Here is a 23,675-nt window from a genome sequence, read left to right on the forward strand (position 1 = left end):
ACTGTACACCTAACTAGCAGCAAACTCTTCCTGGGAAAAAAAGTAATCTTGGCATTTAAGTCTCTCTTATATTTTACATTAGCACAACACTCTCTGGAGTGACAAAGCTGAACTACTCTTCATGGAGCTCCAGAGTTCAGGAATGAGATTGAAGGTCAAAATTGCTATGTGTAGACAGAAAACATTTTAATGCCATTTTAGAAGCCAAGAACAGGGAAAGCTGTCCAGAGGGACATAGCTATATTTAACCTGTACTCCAAGATGATTCTTATTTTGATTTCTCTGGGTTTTTTTTTCACACTAGAACCACATCCAACTCTCAGTCTGCTAGTTTCAGCCCACAATAATCTGCACAATGGGTATTGGGAATGCAGAAACAGGAACTATAACTTCATCTTCCTACAAATATCCATCTGATTTTAAAACAGTGTTGTACAGTCAATGTCTGGCCAGCAACCATGTCTCTGATGTAAGAATGGAGAGATCATATTAAAAATAATAGAAGGAGGACAAATGAACCTTAATAGTACTCACAGTATTGGAACATAGCATGAATTACCCACGAAGTGTTAAGACAGAAAGGCTGGACCACTTGGATTAATACTGTCTGACAATGTTAGAGGCAGAAATTCTAAGCAGAGAGGTCTGTGGTCTTAGCAGGAGTCCAGAAAGCTTTGTGGGCAGCCTGATGGCAACACCACTGCTGTTTCTCATGAGCTGGGAACAGGGCTTCAAGCACATTTTCTGGAAGCAATGAGGACTCTTTCCAAGAAGAATCAGGCTATTCTTTCTAACAGAAAGTACACATCAAGGTCCTGAATAACAGCTGTCAAATGCAGTGTGTCTAATAGCTGCTAGTTGTACAGCTACACATCAGTACTTTACAACAGATAGTAGAGCTTTCTAATATGATCTTAGTGGAATGTTATTGAAAATTATAACAGAAATAACATTTCTACCAGTGACCTTCCAAAGTCTGTCGTAAATCATCTGATGCATGCTTTTAGCCTGATCCTTGTAATTGTTCTCTACTTTGCCATTGGAATGGGCTGCCCAGAGAGGTGGTGCAGTCAGCATCCCTGGAGGTGTTCAAGAAAAGCCTGGATGAGGCACTTAGTGCCATGGTCTAGTTGACTGGATAGGGCTGGGTGCTAGGTTGGACTGGAGGTCTCTTCCAACCTGGTTGATTCTATGATTCTATGATTCTGTGACACTTCATTACCTCTAGAACATATACTAAGTGTGTTTGTATCTACGCTCTGCTAGAAGCATCAAAGTTATTTTGCTTTTCTCTCAAATTTGACTCTCTCTCTAAAGACATCTCTTGATGATATGATTTATTTTTTTTATTAAGAATCAATTTTCCTGGTGCAATCTGAATGATAGGGCTTTTCCAATACAATTGATTTTCAGCAATAATTAGCTGTTCAAGGCATCTTCAGAATTCTTGATCACAAAGAAGGCATATTCTGTGTTAGTTTATGTGGCATATAACAAAACTGAATGCATGAGTGAAACAGTGTAACTTGCATTACACAAGAGGCTGGGAGTCACTGTTCCTGGAGGTGCTCAGAAAAAAGACTGGATGGGGCACTTAGTGCCATGGTCTAGTTGATTGGACAGGGCTGGGTGACAAGTTGGACTGGATGATCCTGGAGATCTTTTCCAACCTGGTTGATTCTATGATTCTAATATGTATTAATTTAATTCTTCTTTCTCATAGCTTTAAAAAAATACAACTGGCCCATAAATTGTCTCTTATCTCCTGCTTTAGACTGCATAAAAAAGATTCTGAAAGCTCAGTCTACACAGATGTTCAACTACTTCTTAGATGCAAGTTTCTCTCTAATAGCAATTTTCAGTGCTGATTTTTATTGCAGGAAAATTAAATACAAAGTAATTAGAGTACTGGGAAGAAACACTACAGATTCCTGTTACCTGCTTTATCTCACTGAAACAGACACGTCAGGCGTACAAAAACATTTCTAATGCAATATCTTTGCAAAAACCCTTTCCTTCTGTATGCCTCACATAGATTCAAAACAGATCTAATTTCTTCTGGTGATTCAGGCTTCCTTCTTATATCATAGTAAATGGCCAAACTAAACGCTCAGTACAGCTCAAGTCCTGCCTTATTAACACCAGGACTAAGAATGCTGCCAGGGTGAGAAAGATGGTTTAATTCCTTTCTTTACTCTCAACAGATACAAAGGTAGCCATAATGTGGAATTGATATGTTTTGTTGGAGTATCCTTTCTGCTAAGATATTTTTTTAGAATAGACACTCAATTAAAACAAATCTAAATATTTAAAAGGCATTTTCTTGTATGCTGAGTGCCCTCTGCCACACTTAGGAAGAACAATAATGTTTTATTCATTTGAAAGAAGTACACTGCAGAAAAAAAATATGCTAGTGAAGACTTAGAGCTGATGGAGGCATGTAGGAGTTTGTTTAGATTAAGTCCTTTCTAAACAGCTTCAGGGTAAAGCTTTCAACCAATCTATGGCACTGCCTGTTATTTCGTGCACATTTCCTTTGATAAAGTCAGATAAAGTCCAGATAAATCGGAGCCTGTAGACCAGGGAATATATTGAGAGCAAGCTCAATTCTCTTCTAACCCCACAGAATAAGTGTGGACAGAACAATAATCACTATGACTAATACTCAGAGAACAGGGTAAAGTTAATTATTTGGGGTTTTTTTTTTTGGTTGTTTTCTTTCTTTTTTCCAATGTAGTACTAAGTTAAAGCAGTTAAACTGCAAAATGGAAGCACAGGATAGGAAGGCTATGTCAGCTCATTTAAGACCTCATCCAAAGTTTTGCAATAATTTTTTTCCTCCCTTTTAATCCTTTTAATTTCTTTTCATATTTTTCCAGCTTCATCATGCTTTCTCCTTTCTGCCAGAAGAGTAATTATGAGAAGGAGTTAAGAAGGCATGCTGGTACTTTCTCTATCCCTAGCTTCATAGGGACTGGAAAAAATCTCTTTCCACTGTAATGCCTCAATCAATATTTCTAATTTTATCTGGCTAAACAGTAAGTAGCACTGCCTGTAGTCTTTTAAAACTCGGGAAGACCTGGTGATTTGCCACCAACAGATGCCCAAGATGACTCAGTGTTACACTTGACCCATCTGTAACCCAGGGATAAGAGGGAAGCATGTCCAGAGAAGGGTGACAAAGCTGGTGAAAGGCCTGGAACAAAAACCCTATGAGGAGAGGCTGACAGAGATGGGGTTGTTTAGCCTGGAGAAGAGGAGGCTCAGGGGTGACCTCAATGATGTCCACAACTACCCGAAAGGAGGCTGTAGCCAGGTGGGGGTTGCTCTCTTCTCCCAAGCAACCAGCAATAGAACAAGGGGATGCAGTCTCAAGTTGTGCTGGGGGAGGTCTAGGCTGGATGTTAGGAGGAAGTTCTTCCCAGAGAGAGTGATTTGCCATTGGAATGGGCTGCCCAGGGAGGTGGTGGAGTCACCATCCCTGGAGGTGTTCAAGAAAAGCCTGGATGAGGCACTTAGTGCCATGGTCTAGTTGATTGGATAGGGCTGGGTGCTAGGTTGGACTGGATGATCTTGGAGGTCTCTTCCAACCTGCTTGATTGTATGATTCTATGATTCTAAGAGGAGCACAGAGAAGGATAGTGACTTACTGCTTCTGTTCTGATTTCCCAAATACTTAGGTGTCTATGACCATTTCAGTCACACTGTATTTTCCAAGCAACATCCAGAACATGTCTATGATATTACAAGAAATAGTTTTGATAAAGTGGACTGGACAGTCAGGGAATCACAGAATGGCTTAAATTGGAAGGGACCTTAGAGATCATATACTGCAATCTCCCCACCATGGGCAGGGACACCTCTCAACTTGACTTGGCTGCTCAAGGCCTCATTTGCCTGGCTTCGAACAGTCGCAGGAGGGAGACATCCACAACCTCCCCGGAAAACCTTACAGAGTCTCACCACCCTTGCAGTGAAGAGCTTCTTCCTAAGATCCAGTCAAAACCTACTCTCCCACAGCTTTAACCATTTGCCCTTGTCCTATGGCTAGATGCCATTAAGAAAAGTCCTTCTCCAGCCTTCCTATAGGATCCCTTCAAGTACTGGAAGGCAGCTCCAGGGTTACTCCAGAGTCTTCTCTTCATCCTGGTGAATTTTTACTGGCTTATGAAATGCAACACAGTTTGTCTGGCTGGAACTTGGAGCAAAGATACCCATGGTTCACTGTTTCTCAGACTCTCCAGTCATCCTGTTGAAATGGTCCAACAAGAAAACTTGGAGGATGAGGGTATCCAGTACATGTGCAACAGCTGGTAACACACATTAGTATTTCATTTCTGCTCTTTGGTTTCTTCTGTTTTTGAAAAATGTTAGCAGAAAGGCCACTCACCCAGTAGATTTACCAGGTGGAGCAAAGCTGAACTGTTTTCCATCAACATCAACACAAGAGGGAGCACAGACCTATCTATCAAACTGACACAGTTCCTGCACTAGAGCTCAGTGCAACGAGTTTTCCACCCCCAGCTTTTGCCAGTGAATGATGAATCAGAGATATTTTTGACATCTGAAAGCAATTCAAGGTGAGAGAACCAAGATGACTGGTATTTGCCAGTCAGAACTATAAATAAACTTTTCAGCACTAAGACTCCTCCAAAGCTATTTAAATAAGCTAAAATTGTATGGCTTGCTATTCCCCAAGGAAAGGAATCTGTCTTTTAGAGCGTGTCATTTTTTCATAGGTGTAGTTCTGGGCCTCTCACTATAGAAAGGACATTGTGGTGCTGGAGTGTGTCCAGAGAAGGGCAACGAGGCTGCTGAAGGGCCTGGAGCACAAGGCCTATGAGGAGTGTCTAAGGGAGCTGGGGTTGTGCAGTCTGGAGAAGCCAAGGCTGAGGGGAGACCTCATTGCTCTCTACGACTCCCTGAAGGGAGCTGGAGCCAGGAGCGGGCAGCCTCTTCTCCTTGATGACAAGGAGCAGGACCAGAGGAAATGGTTTCAAGCTGCCCCAGAGGAGGTTTAGGCTGGATATTAGAAAATGCTTCTTCACTGAAAGGGTTCTCAAACATTGGAATGGTCTGTCCAGGGCAGTGGAGGAGTCAGCAACCCTGGGTATGTTCAAGCAGCATGTGGAGCTGCTGCTTAGGGAGAGTGTTTAGTGTTGACCCATCAGCGTTGGGTCAAGGGTTGGACTGAATGATCTTGGAAGGCTCTTCCAACCAGATATATTCTGTGATGCTGTGTGTGCTTCTCTGGTCACATAGGCAGCAATTAGAACTTCTGACTTTCTTCATAACCACATTAATCTTGTCCTTGTTCCTTATGCTATTGACAGGGTTTTCAGATCTGACCCAGTGTATTCTGAGTTTAGAATTAGAAAATTAATTAGGCTGACAGGATTTTTTTCTGCAATGAATTGTGTTATTAGAAAGTCTATTGGATCAAGATATTAGTTTGTAATGACATTATGAGATGTTTACTTGGTGACTAGGTTTATACTCTACCTCGAAGTCATGCAGCATTTCAGCAGAAAAAGGTAACTCAGGATTACTATACAAATCACTAATATCTAACTGTCACCTACAGATAATGACACAGAACATTTTCTGTATGTGATGTGACAGACAGCAAACAGATGGAAAACAACCCAGACACAACATTATCAGCAATACTGGTAACATTAGCATTTTGGATGAATTTACCCAGATCAATATGAGAATGATTGAAGACCTCAGTAGATTTTAGCATTTTTGAAGGTGTGCTAGTTTGAAGCAGGCTAGAATGTTTTGGTGAAAAGAACTAGATAATTGGCTGAAAAAAGGAAAACAATGGTTGTGTCTCCTTCTCTCACAGTCTCGCTGAGATGTATGGGAACAAGAAAGCTAAACATTAGATAACTTTCGCCATTTTCTCACTCTGCATCTGGCTTTAGATGAAGCTACATCTCCTTAACCTCACTGCCACTAACCTTGCTCCTTAACCTCTTGGCTGCACCTTTATTCTTTCTCAGGATTGGGGTAAAGTTGAGAGGGGCAGGGGGAGGTGCAGGGGTGGTTGAGAGCCCCTCCTGGGGACTCAGGTTTCTGGGAGGGGAGTTGTGCTTCTGTATTACTTTTAACTTGTATATCTCTGTATATAACTGTATATATTGTAAATAGCTGCTTGTATATTGTGCTAGCTGTAAATAAATAGCTTCATTTATATTCCCAGAGCCCGTCTGAGTTAGCTGGGGCATTTCTAAAGTGGGGGGGGGGGGCAGGTAACATCCTAAACCACTGCAGAAGAGCACAGAATGAAAGTGCACCAGGTATATTTCTGCTAAACCAACCAACCAAAACTAACAATGACCTAGCCAAATATTCTTTGTTGATCTATGACAGCCATGCAAAAACAACATCAAAAGTAAACTAGGCACAAAAGAAAGACTTAAAAGCTAAATGACAGTAAGGGGAACTGCTTGTCTTGTATGCTATAACAATGGTTTATTCTGCAGAAAAGAGTTATGTATCTGAAAAAATATTTAACCCATCAATAATAAAACATATTCTGGGACATCATATAGGCAAATTCTACAGATTAAGTATAGTGATTTTGGTTGGATTGGTCTATGCCAACATACCCAGGCCTAAGATACTTTTGTAAAGGTCAGCTCAGAAACAGGTCTGATCACATGATGGTAGAAAGAAATTAATATATATTTTATTATCCCATTTGTCTTTCTGTAAGATAGGAATAAACCTTTGAAATACATTGTGAACAGAACAGACCTGTGCCTGAACTTCTCCTGTAAATCCAAGATGATGTTTATGACTGTTAAAATGTACCTAAGTGGTGAATGAAGAGCCTATTTAAACTCTGCTTTCCAGTGAAGTTCATGACAAGAGAAACAAAAAAGACTGAGATAATTCCAAACAGTAACTGCTCATCTTCCTTCTTGAAATGCTTAATTTTGGAGAAATGTTGAATAACCTCATTTCCTCTTTACTTGCTTCATAATGAACCAATGATCTAGCACAGTTACAAAAGACTCTTTTGTATGGTGGAAGGCAAAGCAACAACTTAATCAAAACACACTAAATTAAGGTAAATCCCCTTATAATTCATGCTGAATCAATAGCACTATTCTATCATTCAATAATATGTAAGCCATTACAATATCAGCAAAGAAACACCAAGAATGCAAAAAGCAGCAGGGTGAATGCAGGTGACACTGTTTTGTAATACAACATATTAAAACTTTTCTTTCTAAATACATTTGGTTTTAATCTGAAAAGTGCTTTTGGTTTAACCTTGACTTTTGATGCATATTTACCATTCAGAAAAAATATGTGAATTGAATTCTGCTCGGGAGAACTGTTTTCTTTCTGTTTATCATCTTTACTTTGTATTTTTCCCCCTTTTCTTACTAAAGAAATACAAATAGTTAATTGAATTAATTAGAAACAAACATATTATATTTTTGTCCATAGATAAACTGGCATTTCAGGTGCATACAGCTATTGGCATTAAAAAAAAAGAAAAAGAAAATAGTTATACAGAGAAAGGAAGAGTTACATGATTATAGATAGAAAGAAACTGTTATCAGACAGAATTATCACATTTGTAAAAATCAGGGAAATTAAATGATAGCTAAATTGAATTCCATTCAAATATCTTGCTTAAAGGATGATGTATTGTCTAATGTAGTCTTGTTAAAGTCAATGAAATGAGGAAGTCACTTCCAGTTCTTGAAACACAGGTTTATAGGGGCTCTCAGAGATCTTTCACTACTTGCACAAGATTACAACTGTTGTGCAAGAGGAAATCTACACTAAATAACTCTGCTGAACTTTCAATGCACCTATGGTTCTGTTTCTTGATAATGAATTGATCTTACCTTCTATCAGCTTCCCGGTCTGCTCTGCATTGCCCCCAGGCAAGATCTTGGCAACATAAGCTCCAATCTCCCCACTGCTTCCAGGAATTTCTTTCCCACCTACAACTCGTATTCCCAGGCCATTGCCTGTGATCAAAAGAAAGAGATAACTTTAAACAGAAATGAAGCAATGAATAATTCACCAGAAAGAAATGAAAAGAAAACTAAACACTAACACAGAGGTTAGTGAAAAGTGTCACCAGCAACTTCTGGTTATGGTTGGAAGATTAAGGATAACTGCAGTCCCATCCATGAATTTTGAGTATCACAAAATGGTTTGAGTTGAAAAATCATCTAGTTCCAATATCTCTGCTATGGGTAGGGACATCTTCCAGTAGACCAGGTTGCTCAAAGCCCCATCCAACATGGCTGTGAACATTTCCAGGGACCTCTCTGGGCAACCTGTCCTTGTTTCTTACCACTCTCAAAATCAAGAAATGCTTCCTAATATCTGAACCATAGAATCATAGAATCATAGAATCAACCAGGTTGGAAGAGGCCTCCAAGATCATCCAGTCCCACCTAGCACCCAGCCCTATCCAGTCAAATAGACCATGGCACTAAGTGCCTCCCCCAGGCTTTTATTGAACACCTCCAGGAATGGTGACTCCACCACCTCCCTGGGCAGCCCATTCCAATGCCAATCACTCTCTCTGGGAAGAACTCACTCCTAACATCCAGCCTGTACTTCCCCCAGCACAACTTGAGACTGTGTCCCCTTGTTCTATTGCTGGTTGCCTGGGAGAAGAGAACAACCCCCACCTGGCTACAACATCCCCTCAGGTAGTTGTAGACATCAATGAGGTCACCCCTGAGTCTCCTTTTCTCCAGGCTAAACAACCTCAGCTCCCTCAGCCTCTCCTCATAGGGTTTTTGTTCCAGGCTTCTCACCTGCTTCGTCACCCTGCTCTGGATGTGTTCCAGCACCTCAGCATCTCTTGAATTGAGGAGCCCAGAACTGAACACAGTTCAGATCTTTATCTGTCCTCTTTCAGTTTCAAATTGTCACCTCTTGTTCTACTGCTACACTCTGAGAAAAATTCCCTCCCCATTATTCCTACATCCCCCCTTTAAGTACTGGAAGGCCACTCCTTGCAGCCTTATTTTCTCCATGCTGAACAACCTCAGGTTCTCTCAGCTTGTCCTCATAGGAGAAGTGCTCCAGCCCTCTGATCATCTTTGTGATGATCATGTGTAAAAGTGTATCAGTGAAGGAAAAAAAATCTTCTTGAGGAAGTACTGCATGAGTGAACACAAATAACTGCTTCACTAAAAATGACATTAAAGCCAATCCTAACTTCTGACAGCCTTACTCTACTGCAAAGGGACTATTTGCATGGCAAACCTATTTCAGTCAAACCAGAATTTTCAGTATTAATTAAACTGCATTAAATTGCTAGAAATCCATGTGAAATGTGGACTCAAATGACAGCTTTACCATATGCCCACATCGTGCATGTAATTCAGCTGAAAAATTAGAGTGGCTGAGCTTCTAGAATCACCTAAACATGGAGGGATGACTGAGCTTCAGCAGCAAAGCCAGTACATTTACATGAACCTCTATTTGGCAGATGGAATTATTTTCATTAAATATTTGCTCTTAATTGATGTCTTTTTACATCAAAGGATGAATAAGTTATCAAAAAAAAAGGGAAAATGCCTATGTTCAGTATGTGCAAAGCATCAATAAAGCTAACAGCTTTTCTCCATTTTTTATAAAGGACAAAACCATTTTGATCACTCTCAGTATTTTAGCTGGAGAGAAGCACACCACTAATCTCCTTTATGTACAGAACAACAAGAGTGAAAACCAAAAGCTTAAAAAATAGTCTTGTGCATTTAATCTTATGCATAGCCATTTTTTTCATGCCATCCTGCCTTTAGAAACAAACAACAACAAACCAAAAAAACCTTCCCATAGATGAAAACCAAATTTCTCCTTTGAAGAAAATTTCATATGAGATGATTCACACTTTGATCTAGGAATGTAAAGGCTGATGTTCTCACCTCTACTGTAATAGCTAAATAATCAAGTTTTAATTTATGAATTTAATAAGCTAAACTTGTTGTGTGATTAGGCTAATCACCTATAGGAAGATGAGCACACAATACCTTTGCAAGTTTATCTTTTTTTAGATTACTTTTCCCCCCATAATCCTATTAGTGTTTGATAAATTTGTTTTAGAAGCAAGATATCCATGCTGTGTTTCTGGCCAAAACCGTTTCAACTCTTTTTTCTACTCCAGTTTAGCTACATCATTATCCTTTGTGCCTCGGCTCCCCTCATAATTGTTAGATATAAGTAGATATGTTATCATAATTATTTTTTATCATAATACTATATTATGATATTGTATCATATTATATTTCTATTTAAACATAATTAGATATATTTCAAAACATTATTGTCTTTTGGAACTTGTCTGGTACTCAGATACATGCATGGATCTGTAAAGCACAATATAAAGGCAAGGAAGGCCACATTAATCTCATGATTCACAGAGTTCACCAGGAATTGCTTAATTCTGGGCCCCTCAATTCAAGAGAGATGTTGAGGTGCTGGAAGGTGCCCAGAGAAGGGCAACAAGGCTGGTGAAAGGCCTGGAACACAAACCCTATGAGGAGAGCCTGAGGGAGCTGGGGTTGTTTAGCCTGGAGAAGGGAAGGCTCAGGACTGACCTCATTGCTGCCTACAACTACCTGAGGGGGCATTGTGCCAGGTGGGGGTTGGTCTCTTCTCCCAGACAACCATCAATAGAACAAGGGGACACAGTCTCAAGTTGTGCCAGGGGAAGTACAGGCTGGATGTTAGGAGGAAGTTCTTGCCAGAGAGAGTGATCTGCATTGGAATGGGCTGCCCAGGGAGATGGTGGAGTCACCGTCCCTGGAGGTGTTCAAGAAAAGACTGGACAAGGCACTTAGTGCCATGGTCTAGATGACTGAATAGGGCTGGGGGCTAGGTTGGAGTGGATGATGTTGGAGGTCTCTTCCAACCTGGTTGATTCTATGATTCTATGGAAGCACATCACTCCACCTCTGTAAGCCTAGATCAAAATAGTGTATCCCTCTAATATACTCTTAGAACAGGAGGGTGGAAGCAGCCAAGGAAAACTGTTGATGAGGAATTAAAAGGAAATCCACAAGGATTGTTCTTAGAGCTACAGCACATTAATTAATGTATATAGCTATACTCAATGCACTGAGAGGATCATGCTGCTCCTTAAATCGAGAAGAGTGCATTGCTGGGGCATGCAAGAAGTTCAGCCACACAACTAGTGATGTGAGCTGCAGGCACCTCAGCTGGCAGGTACAGATAAGTTCACAGATCAGTCTTGGGGATGTGGTAGACTTTAATTAGATCAACATCTAGACTTAACAACAATCAGAATGAGGATTCAGTGACAGGATGACTACTGGCAATGTGCTATCAGTATATCAAGATTTTAGGGATGGCCAAGGATGAGTTTCAGCAGCATTGTGAGAATAGGCCATGATATGACTGAGGGCTTGAGTGTGACAGACCTTTAAGTTTTACAAAGGATGATCAAGACTCTTTGTAGACCACATCTTGTAGGGTTTATCTACCATAGTGCATAACAAGATAAACTGGTTTTGGTAAGGTATGACTAGGAGTACAAACAAGACTTTCATACACACATATTGAATATAATTCACCCCTAGATTATATTTATATCCAAGTCTGAGATAAAGTTAGATCTGTCATATTAAATAATTTCAATGCATTTTTGGTTTTCCTGTGTCGTGATACTCAGTCCTTATACTTTCAGAGCAGGTAAAAGATTTAGGGAATATGTACACTCAACTCTATAACAGTACGAACAATGACTCCATAAGTTATAACTGTACAAAGATCTGATAGGGCAAGAATGTACACAAACACAGTATCACAGTATCACAGTATCACCAGGGTTGGAAGAGACCTCACAGATCATCAAGTCCAACCCTTTACCACAGAGCTCAAGGCTAGACCATGGCACCAAGTGCCACGTCCAACCTTGCCTTGAACTGCCCCAGGGACGGCGACTCCACCACCTCCCCGGGCAGCCCATTCCAGTGTCCAATGACTCTCTCAGTGAAGAACTTTCTCCTCACCTCGAGCCTAAATCTCCCCTGGCATAGCCTGAGGCTGTGTCCTCTCGTTCTGGTGCTGGCCACCTGAGAGAAGAGAGCAACCTCCTCCTGGCCACGACCACCCTTCAGGTAGTTGTAGACAGCAATAAGGTCACCCCTGAGCCTCCTCTTCTCCAGGCTAAACAATCCCAGCTCCCAAACACTACTAGAAGAAGTATTTTAACTTAAATTCCACAACATTCAGTTCCTGGCAGTCAGAATGGATGAGACTCATTTTACCCATTGAGCTTTAAGTGCAACGTTCTGGCTGCCAAAGTAATACCAATTGGATATTCCTGTGTTTTCTCGTGTGAAGATGGGATTTGAAGCCTGTTTGTATTATACGTATTGGAAATACTCAGTTTACTACTTCTCTTTGCAATGACATTGCCCAATTTATTACTTTGAATGCAGCTAGTTTTAAAATAACTCTCAACCACATGCTTTCTCAGATCTCTCTCCCTTGTTTTTTGGTGTTTTGTTTTTTTTTTTCCTTTATTTTTTCACCTTTTAAGTCTTGATTTTCATCTCTGAGACTATTATCATATAATCAGACCTTCATCTTTCAATTTTATATTTTCAGATTAATGAACTACTCTTTTCTTCTTTAGAAGACACAGAACCAGTTAACCATCAGAAAGTGAATCACTGTGCTTTGAATGAGAGAGAGAGACCATTTCTAAACTCTGAGAATTGATTTATATGGAAGATATCTTCAGGAAAACATCTCTTCAAGGGAAAATTTACACTTTTATAACCAAATTCATTTTTAGGATGTGTCAAAGCCAGAAGATTGCTGGTTACTTGCAATTTTTCTTGATCTCCAGGGCTGTGATCCTACTGTCCTGTCAAATCTTAAATAAAGCTTTAAGATGTGCCACACTAAACACAAAAATCCCCCAAATGCCCAAAATGCTAACTTTAACAAGATATATCATGCAAATAAATTGATTCTGTACTTTTCTAAACAAAGGCAGAAACTAAATCATTGCAGTTAGCTTGTGAGACACTGATTTATACAGCTGAAAAGAAAAACCAGAAGCTTTAAGTTACCTCCTTAGTGGATGTCGTTTTTCTGGATTTAATAAGGTTTTTGATACTGTCTTTCACAGCATCCCCATTCTCCCAGAGAAGTTGTCCAACTGTAGGATGAGTGAGCTCATGGTGGGCATGGGGCAGAACTCAAATCATTGTGATGAACCAGGCTACATCTGGATAGTGACCAGATACCAGAAATGCTCCTTAAGATTTGGTTCTAGGTCCAGATCTGTTCAATATATTTTATCAACAATCTGTATGCAGGAGCTAAATGCTCTGTGTTTGGTGCAAGTTTGTTGATGGTATCAAACTGGAGGTGTTGTAGATTCTCTTGAGGGACAGAGGCCCTGCAGACTGGGTCTAGATAGATCAGAGCATTGGGCAATCATCAATGGTATGACATTTAACAAGTCCAATTACTGGATTGTATACCTAGGACAGAGTAATGATGGGCACGAGTACAAAATGAGAGATCAGTGGCCCTCCAGGAAGGGATCTGGGAGTCCTGGTTGACAGCAGGCTCAGTATAAGTAAGCAGTGTATCCTGGCAGCCCAAAGACCAAACCCTATTCTGAGGTTCATCAAACACAGCATAACCAGCTGGTTAAAAGAGGTGACTTTCCCACTCTGTTCAGAATTAGTGTTGCCTCAGCTTGAATACCATGTGCAGTTCTGGGCCCCAAAAGTTAAGAAGAATCTGAAGGTCCTTGAATGCATCCAGAGCAGGGTAACAAAGCTGGTGAAAGGAATCATGGAATCAACCAGGTTGGAAAAGATCTTCAGTATCATCCAGTCCAACCTATCACCCAGTCCTATCCAATCAACTAGATCATGGCACTAAGTGCCTCATCTGGTCTTTTCTTGAACACCACGAGGGATAGCAGCTCGACCACCATGTCCTGTGGGAAGGCTGACTGAGGTCTTTGGGGTTGTAAAGTTTGGAGAAAAAGAAGGCTGTGAGGTGACCTCATTGCACTTTTCAGCTTCATGCAGGAGGGAATAAGAGTGGGAGGTGCTGAGATCTTCTCCCTCATACTTAGTGATAGGTGCATGGGAATGGCTTGAAGTTGCACCAGCTGAAGTTTAGACTAGACATTAGAAAGTATTTCTTTACAAAGCTGGTCAAACACTGGAAGACATTTCTTGTAGAGTGGTTAACACCCCAAGCCTGTGAGTGTTTTAGAGATATTTAGATAGTGTCCTTAGTAATAAACTTTATCTTTTGGCCAGTACTGAATTGGTCATTGTAGGCCACTTCCAGCCAATCTATTCTATTCTATTCTATTCTATTCTATTCTATTCTATTCTATTCTATTCTATTCTATTCTATTCTATTCTATTCTATTCTGCTCCATTCCATTCTGTATCTCAAGTTTCTAATAAATGAAGAGTTACTTTTGAGAGAAATGCATACTTAGTGAGAAAAGATAATTGAATGCACAATAGCTATTTTGGCATTTAACCTACTTTATGACTTTCAAAAGGAGTTTTCACTTGTCATTACCTATCTTTCCAGACATCATAAACTGTTTCAGTGTATATATAGAGTCATGCATATATATAAAAATATAAATATATATATGTGTATATATTTATATATGTATGTTATATATATATATAAAGTATCTTTGAGTTGTGACCAAAAACTTGATACTAATAAATTCTGTTAGTGGTGACCCAGAAAAAAATGACTTGCAGAAAGTATTTTAAAAAAATGCCATTCACTTTTCCTTAATTCCACCATTAGGTATTTTGTGTACAATTAGACTTATTGATTCTGGACTTGTGTAGCTCAGACCACCATAAAATCTTATCCCCTTGGATATTTTCTTGTGTCACAGGAGCTACACAGTAGAAAAAAAAATACAATTTATTTTGCTAGAGTAAGCTGACCATAACTTCAGCTCTACAAATATATTTTTGTCCTTTGGGGTTTTCTGTTTGTTTGATTGGTTTTTGGTCCATTATTGAGATAATAAAGATCAGATTGCTGTCAATCTGTTGCTGTTGTTGTGGTCAAAGACCATGTGCTAGGGGTCTGGTAACCTCTTATCTGTTGGAATAATTTTACACCATGTTCCATTATCTGTATGAAATGGAATTGTCAGTCCCAAAAAAACAATGATTACTTGTGCTTGGAGAGTAAAACACTTAAAAGACCCATGAAATAATGCAAGATAGTTATTTAGATACCATAGTTACTTAGATACCATATGAGATCAACAAAGATGATTTGGTAGCTTTGCTGTGGCAAGACCTAACTTGGAGTACTGCATCCAACTCTGGAGCCCTCAACACAGGAAGGACATGGACCCGATGAAGCAGGTCCATTTCATGCTCATCAAATCTCACCATCAGTTTACTACATTGCTGAGCAGCTTCACCAGAGCCATTAGAGCATAAAGAGCCTACATTTCCTGGAACTATTTAATCATCTAAGCAATTATTAAACCTGTCTTTCCAAACAAATGTCAATAACCTCTTAAATAATTTATAGGTTTAAAAAAAAGGCAAAAAGAGTAAAGAAGAATCAGGCAATCCAAGGTACACCAGGTTTTTTTTGGTGTTTATAGTCTTGTCTTTACAGAAAGGTGCAAATTAAGTTTCCAAGGATCTTTTATTTTATAAAAGTTAGTAGAATTCCTGTACTAAATGCAGAGAGTTATATTATTTAATTATTAGTAAAGTCCCATACTTCAATGCTGGCTTGAAAATGCAGGCGTGTGACCCAGAAACTGTGGAAACATTGTTCATGTGCTAACTCAAATATTCCCTCTGGGTTAATTTTTCAGAGTATGAAACCATTTGTCTCTCTAATTAGATGAGCAAAGAAAATAGAGAAGCAATTAAACTGTACACCAGATTTTCAGTAATCACACATAAGTTTGTGCTAAATGGCATAAAAAAAACTCTGTATGAGCATCAACAGCAATCTGACTCTTGTCACAGTTAGAGATATTGTGCTAGTTTGAAGCAGGCTAGAATGTTTTGGTGAGAACTAGATTACAGGCTGTGGAAAGAAAGTGTCTACTTCGCTCACAGGCTTGCTGAAATGTATAAAAACATGAGTCAAAACGTAGATAAGACACTCAGCATCACTCTCTCTGGGGCTGCTGGCTGAACTGCATCTCTCTAACCTCACCCTCCATTTTGGGCTAATCCACTTTGCTTCCTAACCCCCTGGCTGAACCTCCATTCTTCCTTGGGACTGGGGTAAGGTTGAGAGGGGTAGGGGGAAGGTGAGGGGTGGTTGAGAGCCCCTCCTGGGGCCTCAGGTTTCTGGGAGGGCTGTTGTGATTCTGTATTACCTTTTACCTTGTATATACATACCTGCTTGTATATTGTGCTAGCTGTAAATATAAGCTTCATTCATATTTCCAGAGGCGGCTGAGTCTAGTCTGGGTGATTTCTAAAGTGTAGGGGGGTGGGGAACACCCAAACCATCACAGATACATGACTATTTAGTAGACTTTGGTGAGGAAATTCTTGAAAAAGCTACTAGAAACACTACTGATTTGGATTTCTAAGATCCTAAGAGCATGTGCTGTTCAAGCTGGTAGCCCAAGATCACTATTTATTCTGTTTCTGGAAAACCATGGTGGTTTAACCACCTTTGGATATTATATGCTTTGAAGTTGAAATTATACAGAAGGTAAATGGGGAAAAATATATAAATGGGCTTGAACTGCAAAATGCAGATGAGGGTCACACCACATGTCTCTGAGTAGTTTGTAATGGAAGATATGTTTAACCTTCAAAATAAGGATGAAACAATTTGCTTCAGGTCAATAAGCCAATGCACAGACATACCCCTGAGGGAAGAAAAAACACCACAAGTCTAAATGGAATTCTCATCACTTTCTAACAATACATTCAAAAACAAAATTGGAAAACAAAAGACTGAACTACAGCAAGGAAGCACAAAGATGACATTTTCTTGACAAGGTCCAAAGCTAGCAATTAGAAAAAATGCAACAGGATAAAGAATGAAAATGAGACATCAGGTATGAAAGATGTTACAGTGTGAAAACACACCATGCTATAACATTGAGAAGATATCAATCAAATCAAACAGATTTGTTTCTGTTCTCTCTAACTCTGTCTGTGAACAGAGACAGAGAATACCTTCCTCTTGTCTTCATTTACTAAACATTACCTCCCCACTTCTCCCCTCCAGCCTTATCTAGACCAGACATGTGCTTGGGCTCTGGTAGGCTCTTATCTGTTGGAACAATTTTACACCATGTTCCATTATCTGTATGAAATGGAACTGGCAGCCACAAAAAAACAATGATGACTTGTCCTGTCCTTGGAGAGTAAAACACTAAAAAGTCACATGAAATAATGCAAGGTAGTTATATAGATATCATAGTTACTTAGATACCATATGAGATCAACAAAGATGATTTGGTAGCTTTGCTGTGGCGAGACCTAACTTGGAGTACTGTATCCAGCTCCAGAGCCCTTGACACAGGAAGAACATGGACCTGATGAAGCAGGTCCAGAGGAGGGACAGAAAAATGATCAGGGGGCTGGAGCACCTCTGCTACTAGGACAGGCTGAGGGTGCTAGGCTGCTCCGCCTGGAGAAGAGAAGGCTCCAGGGAGACCTAATAGTCTACCAGTACCTGAAGGGGGCCTACAAGAAGGCTGTAGAATGACTGTTTCCAAAGGCCTGAAGTCATAGAATGAGGGGCAATGGTTTGAAATCAGGGAAGAGTAGATTTAGACTGGATGTTAGGGACAAGTCCTTTAGCATGAGGGTGGTAGAACACTGGAACAGGTTGCCCAGGAATGTAGTTGAGGGCCCATCCTGGAAGGTCTTCTAGGTGATGCTTGACAAGGTTCTGAGCAACCTGATCTAGTGGAAGATGTATGTGTCCAGTGCAGGAGGGTTGCACTAGATGACCTTTGGAAGTCCTTTCCAACCCAAATCATTCCATGATTCTATAGTAGTGACAAAGCAATCCAGGCAGTCTGAAGAACAGATGGAAAGGTAACACGACAAAGCAAGCAAAACTAAATGAGATCAGGCATTTGGAAAACAGCAGGAAAAGTAATGTGCATGATAAAATCCAGGATATATTTTGATTTGCATTGTTACTACTATGGAATTCTCTGGAACACATCACAGTGATCCATATCAGAGCTTGGTTGTCTACATAGATACAACATTTTCAAGATTGTTCTCCGGAGAATTGTTTTGATGCTTTCTAATGAAATTATCTTAAATGAAATTGTTTCCTAGAAACATGATTAAGATTAGTCAGTTATTCCATTTCTTGGCTGTTGGCAATTAAAGTATAAAATATACATGAAGTCAAATCCTGAGCTGATGAAACTCAGATATATTCCATTTGTTTTAATGGTGCAGCATTGATTTATATCAGCTGCAAATCTGCTTCATGCTGATTTGCACACTACTTATCATCCTGAAGGAGCATCGAATGCTTTTAAAATTAGCATCTTGGAGCACTTATCACATCAACTTGAAAACAACCTCCAGCCCTTTCTTTTTTTACAATCTATCACATCAGAGTGAGATTATTCAGGTGTCATCTGTGGTAGACTGTAAATTTAAATCTATAAAAAACCTGTAGGCAGAGAGATACATATCTTTTTACTGACAGACACCAATGGATCAGCAGACTGACTGACAGTTGAACATCTTTAATGTTAGTTTTGAGCTCTCTCATCTCTATCATCTTTATCATTTAAGAAATAGTAATAGAGTTAATGTAAATGTAATATGATGCACTGTAATGTGTAAGATATATAGGTATGTGGTAGCTATAACATAATGTAGTACATAAACAAAAGGCTTTAGGAAATGAGTAGCTCCAGTTCCCCATTAAATGCTAAGATGAAATCACTGCTCCACAAAGTGGCTGAACCACAAACTAATGCAAGATGTGACAGTACTGCACTGTGTCTACTTTGGTCTTATACTCTTAAATACCACCTGTCAGAGCCATGATGAAGGGTTAAATAAACCTTATGTCTGGCTAGTCTTATGCTTAATAAATTTGGGGAAGTTTTGCTATTTTCAATAAATTAAAGTGATGATTATTACACTTGCTAGAAATCTGGACAAAATTGTTGTCTAGACTTGTCCAGTGTACAGTTATGCTAAGAAGGAAGTGAGAAACATTTTGCATTACTTCTTCAGCAGTCATGATGCTGGTATTTGGAGAGCATGGTGGCTGCATCTCTCATAAATAAACTCTCTGGTAAACTGTAGGACAGGGTTAAGAGTACAGAGAAACATCACACCTCATTTAGTTTGGTGCAGTGATGCTCTGAGACAATCAGAACATCACAGCACCCTGCAAATCCACAAGGAACTTTTCCTTTGCATCAGTGACTTGCAGAATCAAAATAACTTAACCTTATTCATCCTGCATCCAGATTGCCTGGCAGTGTATACCCAATGCACTTGAAGCACTTGTTCAAATCTGCCATTAGGTAAATAGTGAATGGAAGATAATCACTTGCAAAGTGTTCCAGCATCCTGCTCTGGAAAGTGCATCTACCTCAAATACATATTTGTCTCTTGGTGATGAGGAGCAATGTGGTTTATTAGACAACCAGTTCTCTGCCAGGATATGGAATCTTCTATAGTTTCTATGTACATAAACCATATCTGTTACTCTCATCTACTTTAAGATCTCTACAAGAGAAAAAATCAGGGTCTAAAAGAGCCACCTAATGCTCCCTTTATAATCAAGAGGAAAGTAGCCATATCCAAAAGATGATTTATTTCAACTATTTCAACCTTCAGTTCATTGCCCTTTTTAACTACCTTGTTCTAGGGCAATTATTAAACCTCTGCAGATTTCTGGTAGCAAGTATGCAGAGAAGGGAGCACATAGTCTTCATTTTACTCTGAGAGTCATTAAGATAATTTATGCATCACCTGCAAAGCGAAACCTTAAAGTGACATTTCTATGTTATTAACTTTTTCTAATGTCCTTGAAAAGCTGTATCATCAATGATATGCATCTCTGAATGTCTGAAGTTCCTACTGTGAAAGTGCTGACCTGCTTTACCTATGTGGCTTGGCTTCTGTGAATCTTATTACTACCCACCAGTTTGCCTTTTAGCTTTCCATAGTAACCTGGAGGCCTGACTTAACTACCATGCAGTGCTGCAGTGATCTGTTTCTGCAGCCTTTTCTGTGTGAGAACTATGAGAGCAAACTGGGTCTTTATACCCAGTACACACATGACCCTCTTAATTACCTCCCCTTATCTGAGGCCTTGAGCAACCTGCTCTAGTGGGGGGTGTCCCTGCCTATGGCAGGGGGTTGCAGCTAGAGGATCCTTGAGGTCCCTTCCAAGCTAGACCATTCTATGATTCTATTGTATCTTAGGATCTTATTAGACATCCTTCAATAGATGTTCATGCACTGAAAACAAAAAAGGCTTTACACCTGAGCTACCAAAAGGGTTCATGGAAAGCATTTTAAACAAACACACTCGCACTTTTCAGAGTCAGTTAATTTAGAGAAAGGGCACATAAGTACATTTCTAACAAAATCTGTTTGTAGCTTTGGTCTTGTTTGTTTGTTTGCTTCTAATTCAGGACAGCTGAATGGTATCAGATTCATAGAAGCATAGAATCAACCAGGTTGGAAGAGACCTCCAAAATCATCCAGTCCAACCTGTCACCCAGACCTAAACAATCAACTAGACCACGGCACTAGGTGCCTCATCCAGGCTTTTCTTGAACACCTCTAAGCACGGTGCCTCCACCACCTCTCCAGGCAGCCAATTCCAATGGCAAGTCTCTCTCCCTGTGAAGAACTTCCTCCTAACATCCAGCCAGATTCTTTCTAAGACTGCCATTAAGACACAGACAACTCTTCTTCCCTTTATTTCCATTCCCCATATGCCTTCACTGTAAAATCTCTGACTTTGCCTGACTGCAACAGCTCTGCCTTCTGTGCCACATCTCTGGTAAGGAGACAAAGTCTGAGGTAATGATGGCCATTGATTAGGGATTAAATCCTTCCCAGTGAGAAGTGAGTGTTAGAGGAGGGTATTGAGGTCTTGCTTATCTTTTTTTTTTGGGGTGTGTGCATGTAAAGTCTTATCTCAGTTCTTCACAACATTAAACCAAAGAAACAGGCTAAGTATTCCCCTAAGACAAGAGCATGACAACAGGAGTTGGGTTACACTTCTCATCCTGTCTTTGACTACTATATTCAGTACACATAGTGACTATACTTAATGTGATTTTTAATTGATTAGTAATCACATATTCACTGCACTTCAGTATTTTGCTGTAAGAACTGAATTTGCTGAATGTACAGATGAAAGAACCCTAAATATATGTTTGTTCAAAGACTCTTATGTGTTCAGAGACTCTCAACAGCAGTGAGGGCTTGATAAAGGGAAACTCCTTGACCTAACTCTCTTGGGACAAGTACCCCATGAGTTGGCATGCTGCAGAAGTGTAGTCTTGTGTGTAGGAATTAATAACCTTTATGGAGAGTATGAGGCAGCTCTGACGTGTGTGCAGTGTTACTGCTTCCCTGTCACGCTCATAGCTGTTTCAGTGACATCACTGATGAAGTGAAGATCAGAGATGCACTCTTCTGTTCACAGTCTAATTTTCTTCTGTACTCTACTCTGAAGTTCATAGTTCTCTGTGAACTGCTTCTCTGACTTTCTTTTTGTTTTCATCAGAATTGAAGAGGATGTTCCACAACACGGTCTGACTGCCAAAGGCACATTTTGCTCCTTGGAAACACAGAATATCCTATGTCTGGAAAAGGAAAAACTACTTATGACTCAGCCTAAGTGAGGCAAAGAAGGAAAAATTACCTTTGACTGAGCGAGCTCAGTGCACCTAAACAGATACTGAGAGGTGTCTGCCTCGCTGGATTTTCACCCACTGTACCTAAACATCTTTCTGATCAGGAATAACACAATGCAAAATTTTATCTCTGCAATATTTCCAAAGGTATTGTCAATGCTTTAATTTACCTGCCCTCTCTTCACTTTTTTTTCACATATAATTATGATATTTAAAAACAGAATAGAAAATTCTGGCCATATAAAACAATGCTTATGCTGCTGAAGTAAAGGATCCGAAAGGAACAGGATCCTCAGTAAAAACAGTGAGTCTCTGGAGCAGCAAACACTGCTAGATTATAAATCACTGATCACCTACCATCATTGCTTTGGCACTGCAGCATAGACATGGTGCCAAGTGTTTTAAAAAAAAAGTTGCAAATTATGAATCAATCTTTGCAGAGGAAATCCTTGGCAACTCCTTCCCACCTATCGGCACTGCCCGAGGAGGGGACATTGCATACTTCAAAAAGAGGAGCTGTTGGCATTAGATGATGGCATATGCTGGAGAAATGAGAACCCTCAGGAGAGAGGGGCTCTCTCTAGCAAGAGGGGTTCTTCTAGGGGTTCTCTAGCTAGCTTAGCCTAGACAAGAGGAGGCTCAGGGGTGACCTCATTGCTGTCTGCAACTACCTGAAGGGAGGTTTCAGCCAGGTGGGGGTTGGTCTCTTCTCCCAGGCAACCAGCAATAGAACAAGGGGACACAGTCTCAAGTTGTGCCAGGGGAGGTCTAGGCTGGATGTTAGGAGTAAGTTCTTCCCAGAGAGAGTGATTTGCCATTGGAATGGGCTGCCCAGGGAGGTGGTGGAGTCACCATCCCTGGAGGTGTTCAAGAAAAGACTGGATGAGGCACTTAGAGCCATAGTCTAGATGAGTGGCTAGGGCTGGGTGCTAGGTTGGACTGGATGATCTTGGAGGTCTCTTCCAACCTGGTTGATTCTATGATTTATTTTTAATCCAGAGCTACTATTCTCTTGCTATCCCAATTTTGGCCTGATTCCTCCTTCCTTAACTACCTCATTCACATGCCAAAATTTGCAGTAAATGTTTTTTTGTGCAAAATTATGCTTGGTTATGTAATAGGCATCAAAGGCATCTGTACCTCAGAGTCCGTTTTCATTAATCAAGAAAGCAAATAAACAGCATCCACATGCACATAATATGTAGTGATAGAGCCTGAATTTTAAATTATTTGGGACTATTATTGTTATTATTGTTCATATGAAAATTTCTGGATCTAATCTTGCAGTAACCTTCATTATGATAAACATGTCATTAGATCTATGCCAGTCATATTCTAATGGTGATACTAGGATGAAACTCAAGCTTGTCCTATAGTTACAGCTGTGCTATAGCTGGGTAGCTGGGTTGACCCAGAACACTGACTCATAATGTCCAGGTTGAGATGAGGTGATGGGCTTAAACACCAGCCATCTCTCAACATCTTCTCAACAAAACTGATCAACAGTCACAGGAGTTCTCTAAGTGTGAATTGTTAACAGTTTGGGAGATTTCCCCATGTAGTTCCTGCAGTGCATGGAACAGTTGAGATGTGCTATATTTGTACACTTGAGATGTTTTCATTAGTTCTCTGCCAGAAGACCCTGTCAGTGTCAGGCATCTCCTTAGGGAGCTCCTCCTGTTGAAAGGATCAAGCTACAAGTAGATAATTTAAATCATCAATAGAAACTGTTCTTGCATGTGCAGAAATGATCACATAGGACAGGGCTTTGTAC

The 23,675-nt window shown here is 40.0% G+C and overlaps 1 protein-coding gene across 8 annotated transcripts in view; it reads right to left on the bottom strand.

The window, feature by feature from the left end:
- PCLO (piccolo presynaptic cytomatrix protein) overlaps positions 1–23,675 on the bottom strand; it is a 385,933-nt gene that overhangs the window by 111,302 nt on the left and 250,956 nt on the right. For all 8 annotated transcript variants that reach the window (XM_064142576.1, XM_064142575.1, XM_064142578.1 and 5 more), the window contains exon 10: positions 7,875–8,000. In XM_064142576.1, coding sequence (XP_063998646.1) covers positions 7,875–8,000 — 126 coding nt within the window. The remainder of the gene's footprint in view (positions 1–7,874; positions 8,001–23,675) is intronic.

The sequence above is a fragment of the Pogoniulus pusillus genome, chromosome 4 (assembly GCF_015220805.1).
Source record: "Pogoniulus pusillus isolate bPogPus1 chromosome 4, bPogPus1.pri, whole genome shotgun sequence".
Lineage (NCBI taxonomy): Eukaryota > Metazoa > Chordata > Aves > Piciformes > Lybiidae > Pogoniulus > Pogoniulus pusillus.